General features: G+C 43.3%; 1 protein-coding gene across 4 annotated transcripts in view; it reads left to right on the forward strand.

Moving 5' to 3' along the window:
- Positions 1–24323, forward strand: part of ZBTB44 (zinc finger and BTB domain containing 44) — a 72600-nt gene that overhangs the window by 43631 nt on the left and 4646 nt on the right. For 3 of the 4 annotated variants that reach the window (XM_029075021.2, XM_029075022.2, XM_029075020.2), the window contains exons 3-5: positions 6555–6639; positions 12175–12338; positions 16892–17192. In XM_029075021.2, the coding sequence (XP_028930854.1) occupies positions 6555–6639; positions 12175–12338; positions 16892–17192 (550 nt within the window). The remainder of the gene's footprint in view (positions 1–6554; positions 6640–12174; positions 12339–16891; positions 17193–24323) is intronic. The other variant, XM_029075023.2, reaches the window with a different exon arrangement.

The raw sequence follows: 24323 nt of genomic DNA on the forward strand, positions 1-24323 counted from the left end.
CTACTCCAGTGCTGAGTGCAACTCTTGGCGAATAAGAAGCGCTTAAGAAATAGCACAATTATCAGTATTAGCATTAGTAGCGATGGGGAAGAAAGGAAAAGAGATATAAACCGTGAAATTTAACATGGAGAATCATTTTAGAATGACACAGTCCAGCTCCTCCAATAGAAGTGCTTTCATTTTTAAAATCCCTCCTTTACTTTAGTCACTGTATTTTTTTCCTTATGTTTTGAAGATGCTCATAATAATAATAATAGTAGTATTTGTTGAGCATTTTCTCTGTGCCAAGCACTGAACTCGGCCCTGGGGTAGATACAAGTTAAGTTGGACGCAGTCGTGTCCTACATGGATCTTCCAGTCTAAGTAGGAGGGAAAACAGCTATTGATCCTCTGTTTTAGAGATGTGGAAACCGAGGCACCAGGAAGTCGAATGGCTTGTTCGAGGTCACCCAGCAGCCACTTGGCAGAACAGGGCTTAAAATCCCAGCCCGTGCTCTTTACGCTAGACCGTGCTGCTTTCTCATCCTCCTGAACATGGGAATTTGATACGTGGTAGTTACTCAAGGATTTGAAAAGCCCAGCATTGAGCAACGGGATTTGTTGAAGCAGAACAGTTATTGCCAGAAGGGAGCGGTCTGCTAAACAGGAAAAAGTAGCTTTCTAGAAAAACACAGAGAAGTGTCGCATTTAAGATTATTTTACCTTTCAATGTTTAATGGTTTAATTTATAGATCCTTAAACTCCTGGATTCAGAAACTTGCGAGGTTACTCTGGAACCTTCCATTGTAGCTAGCAAAGGGCTTTACTAATGACAATTCTGAATTGTTCTCATGTTTGGGAAATTCTTTAATAATCTGGTGGCACTGCCACACTTCTTACCAGTTGATTAAAAAAAAAATCATTTTTATGAAGCATTCCTTCCTCCCCTCAGTCCTTTTCTTTGAGTGAACAGAGTTGATGATTCTGTGGTTATCTCTGAAGGAATTAAAAGCCTAATAAAGTGCCTGAGAAACAGTGCAGACTCAGACACCTACCCCTGCAGGTGTGAGAGGATACCATGGGGTAAAGGGAGAAGGTGTAAATTAGACTCTCTGTACTTCTCTCTCTCTCTCTCTATCTATCTATCTTATTCTCACATCTTCTCATTATGGTCCTGACCTCCCTACTTTGTAATTATTGTTTGGGTAACTCTCAAAAGGATTACACAGTTATCAAGACAACACTGACCACTCTTCCCCACTGCTCTTTAATGCGCTATCAATGCGCTACACATATGGACGGAACAAGATCCCCACCCTCTCCTTGAAGGCATTTTCAGCCATCCCAGACTCCCTCACTCCGCTTGCCCCCCTTTCCCCATTGCTGACTCTCTTAACATCTGTCACCTTAAGCTTTCTCTTTTGCTCTCTCTCCCTATCCAACCCTCCTCGGATCTAATAATAATCATCCTTTTTTTATGGTATTTAAGCGCTTACTATAATAATAATGTTGGTATTTGTTAAGCGCTTACTATGTGCCGAGCACTGTTCTAAGCGCTGGGGTAGACACAGGGGAATCAGGTTGTCCCACGTGGGGCTTACAGTCTTAATCCCCATTTTACAGATGAGGTAACTGAGGCACAGAGAAGTTAAGTGACTTGCCCAAAGTCACACAGCTGACAAGTGGCCGAGCCGGGATTCGAACCCATGAACTCTGACTCCAAAGCCCGTGCTCTTTCCACTGAGCCACGCTGCTTCTCAGCCAGGCACTAGCCAGGCACTACTATCTGCCAGGCACTATACTAAGCACTGGGGTGGTTACAAACAAATCAGGTTGGACACCGTCCCTGCCCCACGCGGGGCTCACAGTCTTAATCCCCGTTTTACAGATGAGGTTAAACAAGATGCAGCGTAGCTTAGTGGAAAGAGCACGAGCTTGGGAGTCAGAAGTCATGGGTTCTAATCCAGGTTCCGCTGCTTGTCAGCTCTGTGACCTTGAGCAAGTCACTTAACTTCTCTGTGCCTCAGTTACCTCATCTGTAAGATGGCGATGAAGACTGTGAGCCCTAAGTGGGACAACATGATTACCTTGTATCTACCCCAGTGCTTAGAACAGTGTTTGGCACATAGTAAGTGCTTAACAAATACCAACATTATTATTGGTAACTGAGGCCCAGAGAAGTGAAGTGATTTGCCATGGTCACACAGCAAACAAGTGGCAGAGCTGGGATTAGAACCCATGACCTTTTGACTCCCAGACATATGCTGTATCCACTACGCCATGCTGCTTCTCAATTATTCATTCATTCATTCACTAGTATTTATTGAGCACTTACTAGGTGCAGAGCAGTGTACTAAGCGCTTGGAATGTACAAATCGGTAACAGACAGAGATAGTCCCTGCCCTTTGACAGGCTTACAGTCTAATCGGGGGAGACAGACAGACAAGAACAATAGCAATAAATAGAATCAAGAGAATGAACATCTCATTAAAACAATAGCAAATAAATAGAATCAAGGTGATGTACATCTCATTAACAAAATAAATAGGGTAATGAAAATATATACAGTTGAGTGGACGAGTACAGTGCTGAGGGGATGGGAAGGGAGAGGGGGAGGAGCAGAGGGAAAGGGGAGAAAAGAGGGCTTAGCTGAGGAGAGGTGAAGGGGGCGGTAGAGGGAGCAGAGGGAAAAGGGGGGCTCAGTCTGGGAAGGCCTCTTGGAGGAGGTGAGCTTTAGTAGCGTTTTGAAGAGGGGAAGAGAGTTTGGCGGAGGTGTGGAGGGAGAGCATTCCAGGATCGCGGAGGACGTGGCCCAGGGGTCGACGGCGGGATAGGCGAGAACAGGGGACGGTGAGGAGGTGGGCGGCAGAGGAGCGGAGCGTGCGGGGTGGGCAGCGGAAAGAGATAAGGGAGGAGAGGTAGGAGGGGGCAAGGTGATGGAGAGCCTTGAAGCCTAGAGTGAGAAGTTTTCGTTTTGTGCAGAGGTTGATAGGCAACCACTGGAGGTTTTTAAGAAGGGGAATTATCATCATCATCATCATAATAATTGTGGTATTTGTTAAGCACGTACTATCAATCATTCGTATCTGTTGAGCACTATTTGCAGAACAATGTATTAAGCGCTTGAGAGAGTGCGCTAAAGAGTTGGTAGACACGTTCCCTGCCCACAGTGAGTTTACAGTCTAGAGGGAGAGACACATTAATATAAATAAGTTATGGATATGTGTGTACGTAAGTGCTGTAGGACTGAGGGATGGGGTAGATACAAGATCATCAGGTCAGCCACAATCCCTTTTTCATCTGGGGCTAAACGTCTAAGTAGGAAGGAGAACACAAATTTAACCTCCATTTTACAGATGAGAAACCTGAGGCACAGAGAAATCAAGTGACTTGCCCAAGGTCACGCAGCAGACAAGTGGTGGTTTCAGGTTTAGAATCCAAGTCCATGCTCTTTCCCACTAGGCCACGCCACATCTTCGTGTGTAATTCTGTGGGAACGAATTCCATATGCTTGCTAACTGCTGTTGGAAGAACTGTTTTCCTTGATTTGTTTTCTTCTTGCCTTGAAATTGTGGGATTTGGGAAAATCACAATTCAGGATTGGTGACCTTTCATGCTCTTTGTAGGCTTCAGTCACGCTCCCTTTTCTGCCTGCATCTTTCCCAGTTGAAAGGGTACCAATCTTATCTGCTTTGATCATGTTTGTTTCACCAAGTATCATCTCTTAAAGTTGCTATTCCTCCAAAATTGATCTCCCATTTACGGAAAAACTTTCATTTCCAAAAACATAGCTATTCATACTTCTGGGACATTTGTGCTTTCCTTGTAGATCTGGACTTTTATGTTTGATAATGTGTTTCTATGCATGTACCAGTGTGAAAAGAAGGGAAATGTTAGCATAAATAAGGAAGGGGAAAATATCATATCCAGTAAACAGGCTAAGTTTTATCCATAAAGCACTTAACCTCTAAATTATGCAAGTGACAATATTGTCCGTAGCTTTTTCAAAGCCTTTCATTTTTTAGTCATTTTACTGACAAGCAATGAAATGAATGTAGCCATATGTCACTTAAAAAAAAAACTAACTTGGGTATCCACATTCCCCTGCTGACATTGGTCATGTTCATTCCTGGAAATTGACTTTTCACTATAATGGCAAATATGGTGTGATATTTTTCCCCTTTCTCCACTGCCTTATTCTCACTCTTTGAACAACTCACTCTGTTCAACCACCCAAAATGCACTTCTTGAACTACGCACAGTGTAACAGAGTTGGTAGACACATTCCCTAAGCACAGATGACACTTATTATTTTTGTTGTATGTGTCAGTGGAATTTATGGCATTCCTACCGAGTGCAGAAACTTCAAGAGAATGTTTAGCATGTAGCAAAATGTTTCATTTCCTTGTTTTCTCCAGTGCACTCTATTGTGCAAGTGCTAATTAATGAAACAGGCAAAAGCCTGGCTATCGAAGAAGGAAAGGAAATGGGTAATCCACATATTGAGAAAACAGACCCTCAGTGATGACCGGACTGTGTGAAACCACGTGACCTGGTGGAAGGAGCGTGGGCTGGTGAGGCAGGGCACCTGGGTTCTAATCCCTGCTCTGCCAGCTTACCTGCCGGGTGAGCTTGGGCAGACGCTTCACTTCGCTGTACCTCCATTTCCTCATCTGTAAAATGGGGATGCAGTACCTGTTCTCCCTCCTACTTAGACTGGGAGCCCAACGTGAGACAGGGAATGGGTCCGAACTGGTTGTCTTGCATATTCCTCCATACTTAGTACATTGCTTGACATATAATAGGTGCTTAAATACCACAATTACTATTATTATCATTATTTTTAGGATCAGCAAGTGACCCCTCAATACGTCTTACAGTGCGAATGGTGGGGCCCAAAGGATGGGGCTCTGATTAAACAGTGATTGATCTGTCCATATCATATTATCTGGTTTGCCGGGAGATGTCACTGCAATGTTTTCTGAATTTCAAAAACAAATCATAGGCTAAACCAAGCCCCGAATGTGGTATTCTAAATAACTAGCTAAAAGATATCCAGCCGCTAGCACATCCCAATGTCTAATTTTAGAGCCCTGAGTAATTTGGCCTTCTCAGTCCAGAGAGATAAAGTGGGCATAATGGACTTCACAGAAACAATTGGGGCATAGTACTCATGTGCCCGTTATAAAGCCTGTTAAGTTCAGTCTTTTTTAAAAAATTTGTGTTTTAAAGAGAATAGCTTTTCTTCAGATCATAAAAAATGTCCCAGAATTCAGCAAAAGTCTCCAAAGAGTTATTGGACTTGACCTTAATTGAATTTGTTTGCCTAGTTATGACCTATTCCTGTTGAACTTCAGAATCTTAGGTAAAGCTCCATTTTTTAGGTACAAATGATTTGTCTTTGTTAGGAATTTATTTGGAAGAGTTGATTTGTGCCTATGGAATTGTGTGAAGCTGGGCAGGAGTGTTAGGAGACTTTAAATAAACTAATCTTGTTTTAATCCAAAAGGGGCTATGCCAACTATGGAGCTGCGGCGTTGCCTAGGCATCTGAAAGTAGTGCCTATGCAGTGTCATGTAAAGTTGAAACATTCTTTTGATATTTTAAATAGAATTCAGTGCAACCAGGTTTTTTTAATTGTTCGTCCAAAGCTCCTTCTTCAATTTCGCTGTTGGTATTTAAAGTTCAGTTCCAGGCAACAGTTGATTTTAATTTTTCTCTGGTGGTTTTAACCTCCTATTCTTCCCCCTTCTTGACATTTGAAGTAGATTTTCAAACATGTCATCACTTGTCTATAAAGGATTCATTTACTGTTCCTGCTGAGATACATTTTCTCCCTGTTGTACAGATCTCCTATTTTTCGGTGCGAGCTACGGTCCTCAAGTCGTAGATTTTTCCGAGTTAGGCTTTAAGAACTCATCTAAATCCTTCTATCGTTAAATGCAGTAAACAGGCACTGGAAGAGGAAAATCATCCCAAATCACTTTCTAAAAATAGTATTCAATAAGTGCCCACCAGCAAATGTCACTGAGCTAGAAACTGCATAAAGCAAATTTCGTAAACTGTATTTCAGTCGACAGAATAAAGCAGCAGCACTTTGGAAAGCCTGCTAAGAGAGGTTTTCCAGGAGGTTGGTGTTAAATGCTCAGGCAAACCTAGTTCATATAGAATATATTATAGAACATAGATCTTGAAGATATTGGTATGTATAAACTTTTGTTTTAATAATGATGCGTAGATTCTTTTAAATGCAGTGGATTATTCATGATCTCTTTATAACACAAGACAAAAAGTTTCCTTAAATTATTTTTGCAATAGCAACTATTCAGTCACGTGGCTTTTTAAATCATCATATGTTTCTAACCTTAATGAGTCTTTATTATTAATAGCCTGGTTTTATTTAAGAAATCTTGGTGGTTGGAAAAAATACATTTTGGGCTAACATTTTGAACTTTAAAAAATGTCTGCTGATAATGTACCTGAACCGTAAGCAGTTCTGGAAATGGTTTACCTGTAACAGACTGACTTCGACTTCGTTGATTCTAATTAGGCATTATCTTTTCTTTCTTAAATAGGCTCAATAGATGAAGGGGTCACTGAGGGATTACCTACACTTCAAAGTACCTCTGGCACTAATGCTCATGCAGATGATGACGATAGGTATGTACCAACACAGTGTGAAATCCTTCTCCTCCTCTGGGGGCGGAGCTATAATTAGCACCAACTTCAATTTGGACTGTTTAGCTGCTCAACACATACACACATGCATATATGCACCTCTCTTTGGGGAAGCAAAGTACACTTGATTGATTTTTATGGACTTTGTGTAAGTGCTCTCTGTTGAATTTGATGGGAAGAAGTTTCATGACGTTTCCCATTTATGGGACTGAAAAGGGACATAAACGAGAACCAGGCCAGAGGGGGAGGGCAGAGGAGTCCTGAGAAGCATGGTGGTCTCAAAGCTGGCGATGAAGAGGGCGGGGAGGAAGGGAAGAGATATGGATTGCCTTCCTGGCTCTCATTGATTCTGCTAGTGAACCTCCCATTGCTCGCTCATGGATCTTTGTGGCTTCCCCTCACCCTTTTCCTCCCCTTGCAGTGGTGCTTTCCCCCACCACATCCCCTGGAACCTTCCCTAAGTTTGAAGCTTCCTCCGACTCCTCCTCACCTCACTCCTGGAATGGGAGAAGGATCAAAGAGGGACAAAGAGGAAGGAGGTACAGCTGATGCCAAGGCTGGAGGGAGGGGTGGAATTGGAACTCACAGAGTGTTGGACGGGAGTAAGAGCAAGAGAGGTCCAGCAGCCACCCATTGCTTCTTGCTGAGCTGGAGTCGTTAATAGTTCCAATGTAATTCTAATCAGTCATACGAATGAGCTTGGCTTATATTCACAAAAAAAAAAAAATGGAAAAATCCAAATCCTTCAAGTTCCTGAATGCCCTCAATCCTGCCATTTCTAACTAGCGGACCTTGCGGTGTCATCTTCTGCGTAATTACAATTAGCCAAGTCCAATTATCGTACAACTCAATGGTATTTATTGAGCACTTACTATGTGCAGAGCACTGAACTAAGCACTTGGGAGAGTACAGTACAGCAGAATTAGCAGACATGTTCCCTGCCCATAATGAGCCTACAAATTTACAAATAGGTTAGTCTTGCATTTTAAAATACTTCTGAGCTCTGAAAGTATATAAGAACCCTGCCTTTCTAAAGCTTCCTATTGCAAGTGGAAGTGTCCCAGGGAATGTCATTTTGGCAAATGCCAGAATGATAGTCATGAAGTCAAAAGAGCTTTTCGAGTCTGGTTTGAATCCAGCCCATAACGTGGTGGTCGTAGGTGGCCATCGGACGTATGCCAACAGACTTTTCAATCTTGGGTTGAGACAGCCCTAGAATTGTGAGTCACTGCCAAAGGAGTTCTGGTCCCAGGCTGTCTCAAGTCCAAGGAGCCATCAGGAAAGTTGAATCAGATCTGGGCTCACTCCAGTGAGTCTCCAAAGGTGAACGAGGTCATAATGATGTTATCTGCTCCAGGCACTCTTTGAGCTTGGCTTTGCCAAGCTTCAGCGATGTCCTTGCTTGAATCACCCAGAGATTCAATCTCCACCCTCTAGAGGTCCAGCAGCAGGTGCCCCTGTGTATGCGTCTCTTCTCTCCCCTGACCCCTTCCCCGCTTTCATTTAGAGCGCTGACCAGGCCAGAGCTCTGAGGTTCACTAAGTCTGTCAGGCTAGCCAGAGCAACATAGAAAACTGGAAGCCACCTGATCTGAAATTAAGTTGGTTGCTGGCGGGGCAGGGTCAACACGGTAGAAGGGACCCGGCTCCTGCGAACGGCCCAACTGCTTAGGTGCATGCTCATATCACAGAGGGTGGTTCCGCAGGCTGGTTTGGCCATTGGATGAGGGTTACTGGCAGCAGGAGTGGGAGAGTGCTTTCCTCCCTAGATTGTGGGCATACCCTCTCGAGGCATTTCCCCATTAGGTTTGTCTTCAGCAGATTATTTCTTAGGAAGAAGAGAAGAGTGACTCAACCTTGTGGGGATTTTGAGGCCTCGCCCGGGCCAAACTGACTTGCAGGCCAGGCCATGCAGTCTCCCAACCATCTGGATTGCCTGTTCTCTCTCAGACCACCCTGCCGAAGGGATCTCACACTTCTCTAAATGGTGTAATCTACGAACAGGACTTCTCCTTTAGCCCTCCTCTGAGAGGGAGAGGCTTGCTCTGCTAAACTGCACATCAAAAGAAAACCTTTTGCCAGGAACTATACCCTAATTATTTAGAGCAGGCAGAGTTGTCTGAATTTCTAGCCTACAAACATTGGATTGTAGCTCAGATAAATGAACCAAAGCTAGTATTTCCGCAGGATAGGATCAATGGAAATTGCCAGCCCAGTCCCAAAGCATGGAAACCTAGCCACTAAACTGCTTCCAGACAAAAATGGAGCAAATTACAATAACTTTAGAGGTGTTTTTAATTTCATCAGCATTTGTTAAATGCCTGCAGTGTGCTTTAGCAAAGTATTGTAGGAAGCATAGAGGTGTTTAAATGAAAACCAGACACAATCTCTGGCCCACAGAGGGCTTAATAGGCTTAAATGGGGAGAGTTGCAAAAGAATGTGATTAGAACCTCCCCCTACCCAAAAAACAAACAAAAAAAAAACCAGTTAAAACTTAAAACAACTCTTAAGTACCATTAGTATTATTATCTAAGCATGTACCCCGGGGAGTCTTTGGGCATTTCAGGCAAGACCATGGTGGGTGGGAAATTAGCCCAACCTTCCCAAGAGAAGCAGCATGGCTTAGTGGAAAGAGTACAGGCATGGGAGTCAGAGATCATGGGTTCTAATCCCAGCTCTGCCACTTAGCAGCTGTGTGATTTTGGGCAAGTCATGTAACTTCCCTGTGCCTCAGTTACCTCAACTGTAAAGTGGGGATTAAGATTGTGAGCTCCATGTGGGACAATCGGATTACTTTGTATCTACCCCAGCGTTTAGAACAATGCTTGACACACAGCGCTTAATAAATACCATTATTATCATTATTATTATTATCCTGAATGTGGTTCAGATGGGGTCCACCCACTGTGCCCCCACAGGACACGGGGCTTCCCTCTGATATAAGCGAGAGCCACCTTTTCCTCTCCTTCTCCCTCCCCCACAGATCCCAGAACCCCAACTTAGGTCCCATTTTCTCTCCATCACTGGCTCCCGGCCACAAAATGGTAATCCAAACCTACGCGGCAGAATTATGGTGTGGTGCTGGTATCCCATGATGTGGTTCAGAATTAGCCATGCATTTCAGACAAATATGAGGTTTGCTGTCCACACACACTGAAAATTAGTCCCTAGGCCAGCTCTAAATTTATAACATATGATCTTTAGAAGTAAAGTCACTTTTAGACAATAAAATGTTTGAATTCAAAGTATTTAGAAAGCCACTGATGGCCAAACTCTGGCTTGCAAGCCCCAGTCCCTGGCCCAGCTGTATCTGGCTTATTGCCACCCCTCACTACCCCTCCCCTCACCCCATCCCCACTCTCTTCATGCTGTCCAAATTCAAGGAATTTTTTTTGGATCTGCGGACCTCAGCCAAATTATACTTTTGGTTTACTGCTCTTCAGTGTGTGAGGCTTGGCCGCCCTAAGATGGCCACCTTTGATTTGAGCCCGGCTTTCTAAGAAGAGTTCCCACTCGGACTTAAAGCCGCAGTCATTGTGCACAGTGACCACATTTCACTTTCCTTTTGGAGAACTCAACATGTCCTTCCAATATTTTTAACCAGTTGGTGGGGGTAAAATAAACTACTAAATATCTTGATTCTCTGTATGGAATTTTGCTTCAGTTTAAAGAGCCGCACATGCTCTTGAGGTGACATCACAGGCTGGGCTGGATTAAGACGGCCAAATATAAAAATGGGAAAGGTTAGGGGGGATCAGAAGACAGGAACCCAGGACCCCTGTCGCCCCTCACTTTTTCTCCCTGCACCTGGAGCAGCTGCCTCTCCATAGCTTGGAAGCACGAGTCTTCAATTCAGGCCACAGAAGGGCTATGGGGCCAGGATCTCCCAAGATTTCCCTCCTCCTCCCTCTACTTGCCTCTGTCCCCTTCTCTCTCCTGCCACCCTAGCCAGAAGTTGTCCGATCTCATCCTGCCTGAACACCCCCCGCCCCCATTTTCACCCCGACTTCTACCCAAAGCATCCCTCAGCTAGAGCTCAAAGGCAAACAGTGGTGATGGCAGAGAGGAAGGGAGCCAGAAGGTCTCACCATTTTTTACAGATGAGGTGACTGAGGCACAGAGAAGTGGCTTGCCTAAGGTCACGCAGCAGGCAAGTGGCGGAGCTGGGATTAGAACCCACGACCTCTGACTCCCAACCCGTGCTCTTTCCATTAAGCCACGCTGCTCCTCACGAACCCCCCAGCATACAGATACCTCAGCTCCCCGCCATGCCGGACTCTCTGAAGCCGCCTCCCAGGGTTGGAACTTGGCGTTCCCCTTGTGGGTCGGTTCCCCTTGTGACCCAGCCGTGGTGGAGAGTTGCTGGGACTCCAAATAATATACCCCTTTGGGTAATAATTTTTTTTTTGCTGGAATCTTGTTTGGGTGAGTTGTGCTATTCTTTCACCCCTGAGGATGGGAAATTCTTACTGGCTTTAACGTGATGGGAGGGCCAGATCCCTTAGGGCAAGTCATTTGCAGCTCCAGAGTTAATGGAGTGCCCAGTGGCATCAGGACCAGTGCGGATTGGGAGGGAAGGCTTAAAAATCTGAAAAGCCTCAATGGGTTTGAAGTAATGCAGCTAGTTTTCAATGGGTTTCAGCTAACTTTTACTAATAAAACAGCACAAGTGCTGTGAATTCAGGCATTCTACTGATGGGGAATTTATTTGTATGAACTTTGACAGAGAAATCTAAAGTGAGCCACACTTGGATGTGGTATCACTAGGGAGAGCGGCTGAGGGAAACATGGTTCCAAAAAGCGGAAAGAAGCTGTTGAACAATCAAGGGCAGTGTGGGTGAGAACTCTTGGGCTTGCCCTCAGCCTCTTAAGATTTCCTACTCTGACTGAAAGTCCTGGTTTGGAAAGTTCACTGTGTCCTTGTTTACACTCTTCCATAATATGTAGTGGTTGGATGGAGGCCCAAATCTCACAATTGTGTTTTATAATCTTGGGTAGAATGTAGATTCTACATTTTGTTTTTACTGGATTACATTTCCATAAGTGTGACGTTTGTAATTAGATAAGCGAAATCTAATTCTCCATAAAATATGGTTTTCAAACTTACTACACATGAAATCTACAATGGGTAATTAGGAATCAACCCAGGGATTGAGTAGATGAGAAGACATGTAGATTGTGAAATGCAACTATATTCTGTCATGGGATTTTATGTCCAGCAATTATAAACCATTTCAGTGTAATGAATGCTAATGTGCCGCTGAGAAATCTTTGGGCTCAGGGAAGCTCTTTGTCTAAGTGACTACCATATGCCAAAACATTTCTGGTGGTATATTAGTCATGTCAGGGCTAACAAGATTCTGGGCATTCTGAATTAGCTGTACAGATTGTTCAGTACTACAGGAGGAGGATTTTATTCTCTACCAGTTATTAAACACGTATTTGAAAGGCATTTAGTGTTTGTCTTAACCATCGTGTAAGTGAAAGTTTGGATCCTTTTTTTTTTCTTTCTTTTAGATTGGAAAATGTTCAATACCCCTACCAGCTCTACATTGCTCCTTCTACCAGCAGCACAGAAAGACCAAGCCCAAATGGTCCAGATAGGCCTTTCCAATGTCCAACTTGTGGGGTACGATTCACCCGCATTCAGAACCTCAAACAGCACATGCTCATCCACTCAGGTAATGTCAGTTTCTCTGTGGTATTTGTGGGTAATTTAGAGGTCACATAAATTTTCATTTGATAAATGATCGTTCTTAGATTTTATACCCAATAGAGGTTTCTGAACTTTGGAAAAAAAGCCCTTCTTATAAATCTTCCTCAGTCGATTGAAGTATTTTGGCTTCTAAAGGTATTGTAATTCTATTTGGAACATTAACCATCATATTCAGGGCATCAAGACTTTGAATCCTACTGTAATTTTTCATCTGTAGGGCCCTTTTGCTGACTAGCTTTGTAGTTCCCACATTAAATTTCTTAGGGCAAAGGGAAAGAGTCTAGGTAAACCAGGAGCATGATGACCTCTTAAAACCAACTTTTCTAATCTGAAAAAATACCAGAGGCTGGTGTAAGATGTGGATTCTAGTCCGTGCTGAGTTAAAGGTTGTACCTGTCCTTAGTAACTACCATAACACAGAGTATGCAGACACTCCCTCATTATCAGGAGCACCAGTAGCTGCTTAAAAAGAGCATTATAATGGGCACATCAGAGGCCAAAAACACCATCTGTGCTCTTAAGAAGCTTGCAATTAACAGGGAGAAAAACAGGCAGATGATGTGCAGTAAAGGAGTAAGCTCATAGATACAAATTATACAAACAAAACTAAGCAATTAAGTAGATAAGACCTCTGTTGTAAAGGTGACTTGTAGAGTGGAATGATCGGGAAAGAGGAGGATGTGGCTATTTAGGAGGTGAGAGAGGGAAGGATTCAGTATGGCAAATGTGTTATGGAAGTGAGTTCTATGCAAAAGCAAAGGCATGAATAGGTGATTGGTGTTGGGAAGGGCTAAGATAAACAGGAGAAGAGAGAATGGATAAGAGGGAGGCAGCTGGTAGAAAACTTCAAAGCCAAGACTGAAAGCCAGTTTTAAGATGGTTTAATGATCATTGAGGTGATCACCTGGTTGCCTCAGCAGTGCAAGAAAGTAGTTCTAAATCACCAACGTACCTGGAAAGAAGGTGCTCTGTGAACCTAAAGTATTATTTTCAGTAGTCCGATATCGACCAAGAGGTTTTTTTTGAGCACCTACTTTATGCAGCAGGATAGAAAGAACATCGATTCCTTTGAAATGTGTTGAAGAAGACTTTTTTGAATACCATGGATTGCCTGAAAAGCAAACAAATGGCTATTAGAGCAAATTAAACTAAAGTGGTCTTTGGAAGGCCAAATAACTCGACTTGGATGAGCATATTTTGGACACATAATCAGGAGGACTAATTCTCTGGAGAAGACAGTAATGCTAGGAAAAGTCCAGGGAAGACGTGGAAGAGGCAGACCGGCAGCTAGATGGATAGAGACCACAGCAACGATAACGGAAGAACCGTTAGAAAGGTTGCGGATTATGGCAGAGGACAGGGCGTTCTGGAGGAATTATATCCTTGGAGTCTATATGAATTGGAAACAACTGGACGGCAATTAATTTTAGTAGTTCTGATCTTGCCCTCAAGAAGCTTACAGTCACCACTCTACTCCACTGATGTTGTTATGGATTTAGGAGTGTAGCAGTGGGGCCTGATAAAATTGGTCGTCCCTTGGGTAGTGTTCCCAAGCTCCAGAGATGCCACTTGTTCATTTCCAGATCTCTGGCACTGTGGGAGTCCTGGAGAGAAGCAGCATGGCCTAGTCGATAGAGCCTGGGCTTGAGAATCAGAAGGACCTGGGCTCTAATCCCAGCTCCTCCACTTGCCCATTGTGTGACCTTGGGCATGTCACTTAACTTCTCTGTGCGTCGGTTACCTCATCTGTAAAATGGTGTTTAAAACTTTGAGCCCCGTGTGGGACGTGGACTTTGTCCAACATGATCAACTTGTATCTGTCTACCCCATTGCTTAGTACAGTGCCTGGCAAATAGTAAGCTCTTACCAAATACCAAAACCAACAGCAACAGTGTAAGAGAAGCCCGCTGCTCCTCCCAATGTCCCTCCCCCTGACTCACGCAGGTACCCCCTCCATGACCACTCTTTCTTCTGTCCCTGCTGCTGTGGGCACCAGGGGGGAGCCCCAGAACTCTGTTGATGTGAGCACCTCTCAGGGGTCTCCCCACACTACTTGTCATAGTCCCCCTCCCGCTTAGGAAGGTGGCTTGAGTAGAGGAGAGTCCCAGGGGGTGCCCAAGGTCCTGTTTTCATTGTGCAACCGCCGTTTCCCACAAAGGGGAGCCACCACTGCTCCCTAAACTCATTTCATAAAACAATGACTACATGGAGCTAAAAAAATGTTCTCTTTTATTTTAGAAAAAAAGTGGCCTTCAAAACTGGGAGGCACAGAATCCCCAAATCATTCGTAATTGAAAATTCCAGTGAACTTCCCAGTTGTCAATTTTTTCAGAGACTAGCCAATAAGTGTCAAAAGGGGTTGGCTTTTCATCCCCATGCTCTTTTCCCCTGCTCATTTTCTGGGGATGTACTTTGGAGTGGTGAAATAAGCCAAAGAAAGGCAGGGGGATTAAAGAGAGGGGGCCGGAGGAAAGAAGCCTGGGTAATCGGACTCTGAAAATTTGAATGAACCGAAGAACGCGAAACATCAAAATGGACAGTTAATGGTTTGAAGTAAATTTTGGAAGCTTCATGGAAGAATTTACTTCTACTTATATGAACACGTTTCTTTTTGAGGCTCTCAGAAAAACTGTTCTGGGTCATTTGGAAGACACAGAATTTGTAAAAGGTTCTGTTTCCTGTCGGTGTAGAGGAGAGCATTCACGTTGCTGCAGTAAAGTGAGAGTCCATCAGATCCCAATGTCAAAAAGTGACATAATCAAGGAGCTGCCGTTGTTATGTCTTTCTTAGATGCATTCTTGGAGGTGGGTGACAGAGTTGACGGGAACAAGCTGATGAAGTCTGGCCCATTCACTGCAGCAGGAGGATGTCCAAAGTGGATATCCCAACCTACTGGCCTTGCTGCTGAGAATATACCAAAGCTCTTCCAGGACAATCACATGCCAGAAGCAGAACTGTCACTTTGACTTTCTCTAGATCACTTTAGTGCTTCTCTTTCCTCATTTCTCATCGCAAAAATGGGATAGCAAACCATCAAACATTTTCCATTAAAACACAGATATTAGAATATATAGTTCAGATGTAACCCGTGATACACCCGGGTTGTTTTCCTTGAAAATGTGGTTGTATAAAAGGTTGCATTTTCCTAATGACCTAACATGTTATAAGTTAAGATCCGTTTTTCAACTCCTTGGGAAGTTAATTATGAAATTCCCGTACCCGTGGTCGCAGAAGTAGAAGCTCGTCTACTGTGACTGTAACGTTTGGACTTTCAACTTTAGCGAAGAATTTATCTTTCTTATGAAAATACCTGGTATCCGGCTAACTCCTGAAAACCTCTCTTCGCCTCTGAACTCTTCTCTCCGTTAAGGTCTGCTTCAGTCATATTTAGCAGTTCGTCTGCTTTCATGAAAACTGATGCAGGACTTTTAATCCCAAGACTTTAGCTGGTGGTGACAAAACCATAACATTTTCTCATCCGTTGGGGCATCTTGCAGCCATGAAGCCCGATAAAGTCCTCGTTGGCCAAAGATTCATTTGATGGGAATGCAAATAACTCATCAATATCTGCAGCCACTCTTTTAAGTGGTTCCTTTAAGTTGGTTCCTCAGTTCCGATAACTTCCTTGGTTGTCTGCTCAGGGGTGTGTTTCTTCCACGCTTTCAAAATCTGACAAACCATGAGCAGATTCCCTGTCGGTGGCTTCATTTCAGCCCTGGTGGGGAGTGTGGCCCTCATCGAAAACATGGGGCCGGGCTTTTTGTGTGTGTGTGTGTGTGTTTGTCTCTCTCTGCAGCGGTTGCCATCTGGAATATGCCTGGGAGCGCTACAGCGTGACCGGATTCAAATGCATAGTTAGAGTCCGTTCAACTGGGAAAGTTAGAAAGGAGTTTTGTCATCTCTTGCTAACTGCTGTGAGCCTTTATTACCCGGTTGACTCTTCCTAGAAATGACTCTTTGAAGGAGACAGTGAATTAGCCTAGCTTTGTAAAGCATTTCACATGCAGTGTTAAGACTATTTTGAGTAATTGTTTTCTGCCACTACTATAATGCTCTGTGTTGATTTAATAATAATAATAATTGTGGTATTTGTTAAGCACTTACTCTGGGCCAAGCACTGTCCTAAGTGCTTGGGGGGAGTGGGGGGAATACAAGCAAATTGGGTTGGACACAGTCCCTGTCCCAGATCGGGCTCACAGTATTAATCCCCATTTTCCAGATGAGGTCACTGAGGCCCAGGGAAGTGAAGTGACTTACCCAAGATCACACAGCAGACAACTGGTGGATCCAGATTAGAACCCAGGACCAGGCCGTGCTGCTTCTCTGAGCACTTTCTACGTGCACAGCACTGACCTAAGCGCTTGGGAGAGTACGCTGTCAGCGCAAGCGGCACAACGATTTGCCATAAAATGTCCATTTGACAGGGCGGGATTCACCTCAAAATATTTCTTTCCTCCAACAGACAAAAACCATTACTTGTTTCTCCAAGTAACCCTGTCTCACACTGTCACCCCACAGGCATTAAACCATTTCAGTGTGACCGCTGTGGGAAAAAGTTCACCCGGGCTTACTCGCTAAAGATGCATCGCCTGAAGCACGAAGGTAAACGCTGTTTCCGGTGCCAGATATGTAGTGCCACTTTCACTTCCTTCGGGGAATATAAACACCACATGCGGGTTTCCCGGCATATTATCCGCAAGCCTAGGATTTACGAGTGCAAAACATGTGGCGCCATGTTCACCAACTCTGGAAATTTAATCGTGCACCTGCGGAGTCTGAACCATGAAGCGTCAGAGCTAGCAAACTACTTCCAGAGCAGGTGAGGTGCACAACAAAAACCTAACCAGGGAAACTGCTTTTCTAAACTCTCTTTTCCTGCTTTCAGGGCAACCTGTCGTGCTCTGTCAGGTTGCCAGCTAACTGCAGTCCCATCCACTTTTACCCCCACTGTCCGTAATCTCTGATCTGCTCTATAAAAATGTATTAAAATGTGTACCTATGACTTCTTAATGTCAAGTACTAAGATTTTGGGGATGGGAGGGTTGCAGTCACCAGCTCATTTATCCTTTCAGTGGTACTTTAATGCTCAAGAAAAGGTGATGAAGAAAAGAATTCTTCCCAGTTTCTCCTGTCTATAAATCATAAATAGAAAATGTGTTAAATGCCTATTGATTGTAGTAGGTGATGCTGAACGATATTTAATGACTTAAGTCTCAGGATGGAAATGGACACTGGCCATTTTTTCTGTATTTCAGATTTTTTCAGGGGATGCTTGTTTACATTTAGTGTATTAGCTGGGTTGGGTTGACAGGCAAAATGTGGGATGCACCCTATGCTATATTCTATCTTAAAACTCGTTTCATTCTTTTTCCCCTAATTGTACAGACACCTGACTTGCACTCCTTTCCTTGTTTCCATTGTTTCCTCTTTCCCTAAAGGACCTTAGGATATTAAAAAAAAAATGTAAAGGGAACATTTCTGACTTCCCCTGGCAGCTGTTCTTTACTAACTTGTGCCTTGGACTTGGACTTGTGCCTGTCATATTTTGTAGAATTCATTTTCTAGTATTGCCATGCCTCTCACTCAGATGCCTCTTTTTAAGGAGGTTATTCATCTCAGCACTTTCCAAATTTCTTTTTCAGGAGTTTTTTCTCCTCATGGCCTTGAACTTCCCTTATTTATCTTTTGCGTATTGATTTTGGGTTCTGAATGTCGTGTGCCTCTTTTAATGAAGCAGCATGCCCTAGTGGAAGGAGCACAGGCCTGGGAGTCAGATGACCTGGGTTCTAATCCCCTCTCTGCCACTTTTCTGCTGGATGACCTTGGGCAAGTCACTTGAATCATCTATGCCTCAGTTTCCTCATTTGTAAAATGGGGATTAAGTCCTACTCCCTCCTACCTAAACTGAGCTCAATATGCAACAGAGACTGTGTCCAACCTGATAATCCTGTATCTATGCCAGTGCTTAGAACAGTGCTTGCTGTATGATAAATGCTTTTAACAGATACCATTAAAAAAATGGGGATGAAATCCAACTTCCTCCTATCTATATCATGAGTCCCATTTGGGACAGGGACTGTGTCCAACATGATTTTCCCCTGTATGCTCCTTGGAACGTTGCTTGGCATATCCATCAGTGATATTTATTGAGCATTTACTAAGTGCAGAACATTGTTAATAATGTTGGTATTTGTTAAACGCTTACTATGTGCCGAGCACTGTTCTAAGCACTGGGGTAGACACAGGGGAATCAGGTTGTCCCACGTGGGGCTCACAGTCTTAATCCCCATTTTACAGATGAGGTAACTGAGGCACCGAGAAGTTAAGTGACTTGCCCAAAGTCACACAGCTGACAAGTGGCAGAGCCAGGATTTGAACCCATGACCTCTGACTCCAAAGCCTGTGCTCTTTCCACTGAGCCATGCTAAGCACTCATAGTAAACATTTAACAAATGCCATTATTATCATTATTACTGTTTGTTATTAATTATGCGATAAACACAGTTATTTGCATCTTAACAGTTGTCACAGTTCAGAGCGTAGATAAGCCTGTTACGTTACATACTTTTTTCTCCTAATTAGAAATACGATTTCATTTGATATTGACCTCCCAAATACGTCAGGGTTGTAGTTCAAAGATTAACTGACAGCCATTTTCCTTTGATTCCTGGTTTCATCCTATATTTGACTTCATTCTTCCTGATATATGAGGGCTTCCTGGAAGCTGATACCAGTGAATCACTGAATTGAGTAAAGCGTTGTCAAATTTTCATTACCGACGTTTATATGATCTACTGCTACATACACAGATTTTAGGCTGACTAGCCTTATTACATATGCTGTGTATTTATATGAGAAATCCAATGATCTTTTGAGATAAGGAATTTTTCATTGTTCACAGTTAACAATTGAAGATATTAAGTAAAACCAGGATTTCCGCGTTCCCCCCCCCCCCCAATTTAAATGACATCCCTGTGTAGGGAAAAGTCTTCTGGGATTTTGGAAAGTTTCCAAACGTTGCAGTTCTCCAGAAATGATCACCAACCTCTATCTTTCACCGACTTCTCATTCCATTGCCAATTTAATTTGGCATATCATCCCCTCTTTTACATCCATTCAAAAGGAATGCAGTGAGGAAAAAGGCAACACTAACCCACACACGTTGCCAAGCACCCCCACCCCTACCTCCTAAATCACAAATAAAAGAACAGGAGAGAAAGAGGACAAGCGAAAGGTTTCAGGATTTACCAAAAAAAGGGAAAGAGGAAGCTTCACCTGAGGAACCAAAACACTCAGGGTAGAGCCCAGTCCGGAACCAGAAGCCCTCAAAGTCAGGAAGGCACTCAGACTAAGGCTCAGTTCTTCCATTTCTTCCCAGTACCCTACTTATACTGAGAATGGATGAACTACGAATTTTTCTGACCCGAGAGACCCTGTCAGGAGTAGGAGCGAGAAGCAGAACATGTTAAAGGCTTGTGAAAGGGCTGACTGGTCATCATGTGTTGTTATACTAATTCACATCTCTACTGCAATTCCTTAACTGGCCCACAATGTTCTCTCTAAGCAAAGGGGAGCAAGGGCTGGGTTAAAATAAGAGCAAATAATCAATAAACTCATTGTCTAGGAAGAATAATTTGCATTGTGCCATTTGGGATTCTTAAATTGTGAGTACTCTAAAAGCCTCAACTTAGTGACCAGAAGTGGTCATGGGTTCAAATCCCGGCTCAGCAGCTTGTCAGCTGTGTGACTTTGGGCAAGTCATTTCACTTCTCTGGGCCTCAGTTCCCTCATCTGTAAAATGGGGATTAACTGTGAGCCTCACGTGGGACAACCTGATTACCCTTTACCCCAGTGCTTAGAACAGTGCTCTGCACATAGGAGGCGCTTAAAAAATACCAACATTATTATTGTCAATTGCATCACTCTCAGAAGGATTGGAAAGCCTTGAATGGGGGCTATGCATTTTTCAGTCTTGCAGTGTGTAGTCACCTAACCTGAAAATAAGAAATATAGGTACATATCTAAACTGAAGCAGATAAAATAGTGGCTACTTTACAGCATCAAAGACTTAATCTGAAGAGCTTTTGGAGGAAGACTCCTTTATATAAGGTCTAGTCAGCTTTTCCTTTTAAAGATGATCATTCTTCCTTCCTCCTTGTCCTTGATTGTGTCTACTTGCACTTTGCCAGTATAGAAAATAGCTTATTTGCAAAAACAGGTCAGAGAATACAGTGGTTTCTTTGTACAGGATTCGTAAAAGCACTGGAGGATGCATGTGCGTCTTAGTCAAGCATCCGGTTTGCTGAACAAAAGCACATTGATCTTTAGGTTTTTGCTACCAAAATGCCCAATAACATGGCAGCCTTTTTGCCAGGGTAAGGAGTAGTCGAGTATCCTTTAAGTGCCCAGCCTGATTCTTTCCATAATAACAAAGAAAATCTTCTACTGCCACCACACTGAGTTGATCTCCTTGCTGGAGATGTTTCTTAATTGAAATCTAGTATTACCCATATTGTTGTTTGAAGATTAATTACTTCTGGGATTAAGATAATAAGCCACCAGAAATACAATGTAGGTGATAGTTGGAAAAATCCAGTGGAATAAGCATATTCTACACTTCTAAGCTCTTGAGTCTCCTCCGTGGGTAAAAATGCACGACGACACAGATCCGGCCGGGCCCTTGAGCCTTAGACATGTCAAGGAAAGGATGGTTCTAGATAGGATAGTTCTAGAATGACTGGAATCTACGGCTAAACCCTACAGAGGCCAAAAAACTGGAGCAGGGCCCATGGCTGACCATTCTCCCTCTCACTCTGGCCGAGAGAGGGGACTGCACAAACTGCAATCCTCTTTGACGTGAAAAGACCCAAAATGCAGTGGTTGCCTCCGTGGCCCACCTTTCTACAGGCTCCGGGGCTAGGAGTGAGTTCCCAAAGTTCTCCCAGGAGAGTTTATCCGGGTCTGCGCCTCTATCATTCATGAGAGGCGATGCACTCGCTTATTGTGCCTGGATGCCTGAGAAAGTGATTCTACAACTTCCCCCGATCTTCCATCCAATGTTCAAGTGACAGCGTTTTCTCTAAACAAATAAATACATTAAAAAAATCCCTGGGTAAGCAGAAACTGGTTTCCTCTCGTCTGGCCCTCAGTGGAATTGGAAGGTTGTTCTTCATCTAGATTGCCTTTCATATAGGTGAATGTCATTAAATATCCCCATTTGCTTTTGCTTTTCTTTATAGTCTTATTTTCGATCCCTTTTTGGGCGTGTTAATGGTGCTCCTTTAAATCAACTCTGTCGGTCGTATTTATTGAGCGCTTACTGTGTGCACTGTAGTAAGCACTTGGGAGAGTCCAATATAACTGAGTTGGTAGACATGTTTCCTGCCCACAGCGAGCTTGTGGATGCTCTATAGATATCATACACTAGAAACCAAAATTAGATTCCTTATGCTATTAGAGTCTGACCATTGATAAATTTAAAGAACAATTAAAGAACGAAGAATTTAAAGAACAATCCCTACTCATATTCAAACTGAAAGGCTATTTAAGAGTACGTGGGACTCCTATTCCTGAATGTGACTCTATAGACATAGCTATGTAGCCTCTGATCTGCAGATTTCAGCCCCCCCGCCAAAAAAAAAAGCCTTCTGCCCGAAATACTTGAATAATCAAAGCCTAATTATTTCGATGATAATTCTGGAATTTGTTAAGCTCTTACTATGTACCAGACACTGTACTAAGCTCTGAGGTGAATACAAGCAAACTGGATTGGACATAGTCCCTGGCCCATGTGGGACTCACAGTCTTAATCCCCATTTTACAGATGAGGAAATGGGGGCACAGAGAAGTGAAGTGACTTACCCAAGGACACACAGCAGACAAGTGGCGGAGTCTAGGATTAGAACCCACAACCTTCTGACTCCCAGACCCATGCTCTATCCCCAATGCCTGCTGCTTGATAATCTTGTTTTCCTTCAAATTTCTTGCATAGTAGTTACAGGCTGGGTAGACCAAGAGATTTTATCTATGAGTAGTATAGCCCTTCTTGAGTCCCCACCTCTGGGTGCAGAACACTATAATAAGAGGTTGGGAAAAGCAAAATCAAGAAATGCCCAGAAGGAGCTCACATTTCACTTTCCATCGACTTTAGAAAAGCTTTTGATTACATCCCACACCAGTTCCCTCCAGTTAGCCAGGAAGGGAGACATAGTAGTAGGAAGTAGCCATACAATTGATATTCAGGGAAATGACGTATGTAGCTGACTCAGGAATAAAGGAGAAAGGATAAGCAAGGCTTTGTATCAAGCTATGGGGCATGGAGAGGGGACACACAGTAGTCAACCCCTACGTGAATATGTCAGTAACCAGTATTCTGATTCAGGAAGGGAGTGTCTAAAATACGTCATAGAGTAGTAAGGAAAAAATCCACTACTCTGCTTTACCAAAGCCTCATTTGAGAGTATTGTGTCTGATTTGAGAGATTTAACCCAGTAACAGTTTTCAGATTATTTTGGAGACAAGTGACCAGTTATGGCCGTATCCTTGGAGGACTGAAAATGTAGAAAATGGTTTAAATTGCAGTAGGAAAGAAAAATTCTTGAGCTGCCTTTACGTCTAACCAAAATTACAGTAGCAGCCATGGGAGATCTTAAATATACAAGAAGTGCCATATTTGATTTAGCCACTCACATGCCAAGAAGCAAGATGATCCCTGAAAGGCTCTCCCAGTGTGATGATTTTGTGTTTCTCTCTTCTGTATTCTGTGTTCCTCTATCCTTTACTGCTCTGTTCTGATTGCTACTGACCTTCATCCTTTCAGGTTCTGACTGCCTGTCCAATTTTTCAAAGTTGTTTTAAATTTTAGTCCTCTCTGAGAGGATTGCCCTTTTGCCACCTCATGCGTGAGCACCCTTTCTATGTCACTGTCCAGGTGAATCTGTGGTGCCCACAGTTGTTATTTTTCGGGGCATTCGAATTAAGCATAGAGGCCTGTGGTTTCCATGATCTGCCTGTTAAATCTTTTTTTTTCCAATGTAATCACCTTGATAGTCCTGTTCCAGCCCTGAGACCTCACCATTGACTTTTGTTCAGCCCATTAGTTACTTAGTTCACTTTCCTTTTTTCCCCCTCAAGTTCTTTCTATGTTTAAAGACTTGAAATTTAACACGCTGGCATTTCCTGCCCCAATCACAGTGCTGTCTGTCCCCCAGCACAGTTTCAAGTAGTGTGTTTCCAAATAAGAAGGGTGTCTATCAACCTATTTTCATTTCCCTCTCACAGAGTAGTATCCAGAATTCTTTTGAGAAGTTCATAACCATTTTCCCTTGGATCTGTCCACGAATCTCGGCTCAAGGTCCTTTACTTTTTAAAGCATTTGAAAACCATTCCCAGTTTTTGAACTGTAAAGAGGTTATTAATCAAGCAGTCAGTGGTATTTATTGAGCGCTTGCAATGTGTAGATCACTTTACTAAGTGCTGTGGGAGGGTATGATGCGAAAGAATTAGCAGACCCCCTTCAGAGCCTTAATGAAGGCACATTTCCCTCAAGAGGTCTTCCCAAACTAAGCCTCGCTTTTCCTCATCTCCCATTCCCTTCTGCGTTGCCCCAGCTTGCTCCCTTTGCTTCCCCCGCCCCCCAGCCCCACAACACTTACATACATATCTGTAATTTTATTTATCTGTATTGATGTCTGTCCCCCCCACTCTAGACAGTAAGCTCGTTGTGGGCAGGGAATGTGACTGTTTATTGTCATTTTGTGCTCTCCCAAGTGCTTAGTACAATGCTCTGCACATAGTAAGCTCTCAGTAAATACAATTGAATGAATTCCCTGCCTATAATGACCATTAGACGTCCAGAGGAAAATTAACCTAGTAGATAAAGTTGAATAAAAACACATAAAGCTGAGTGTTTTGTTTGCCCATGGTGAAGAACTGAATTTCAATCTTCAGC

The sequence above is a fragment of the Ornithorhynchus anatinus genome, chromosome 11 (assembly GCF_004115215.2).
Source record: "Ornithorhynchus anatinus isolate Pmale09 chromosome 11, mOrnAna1.pri.v4, whole genome shotgun sequence".
Lineage (NCBI taxonomy): Eukaryota > Metazoa > Chordata > Mammalia > Monotremata > Ornithorhynchidae > Ornithorhynchus > Ornithorhynchus anatinus.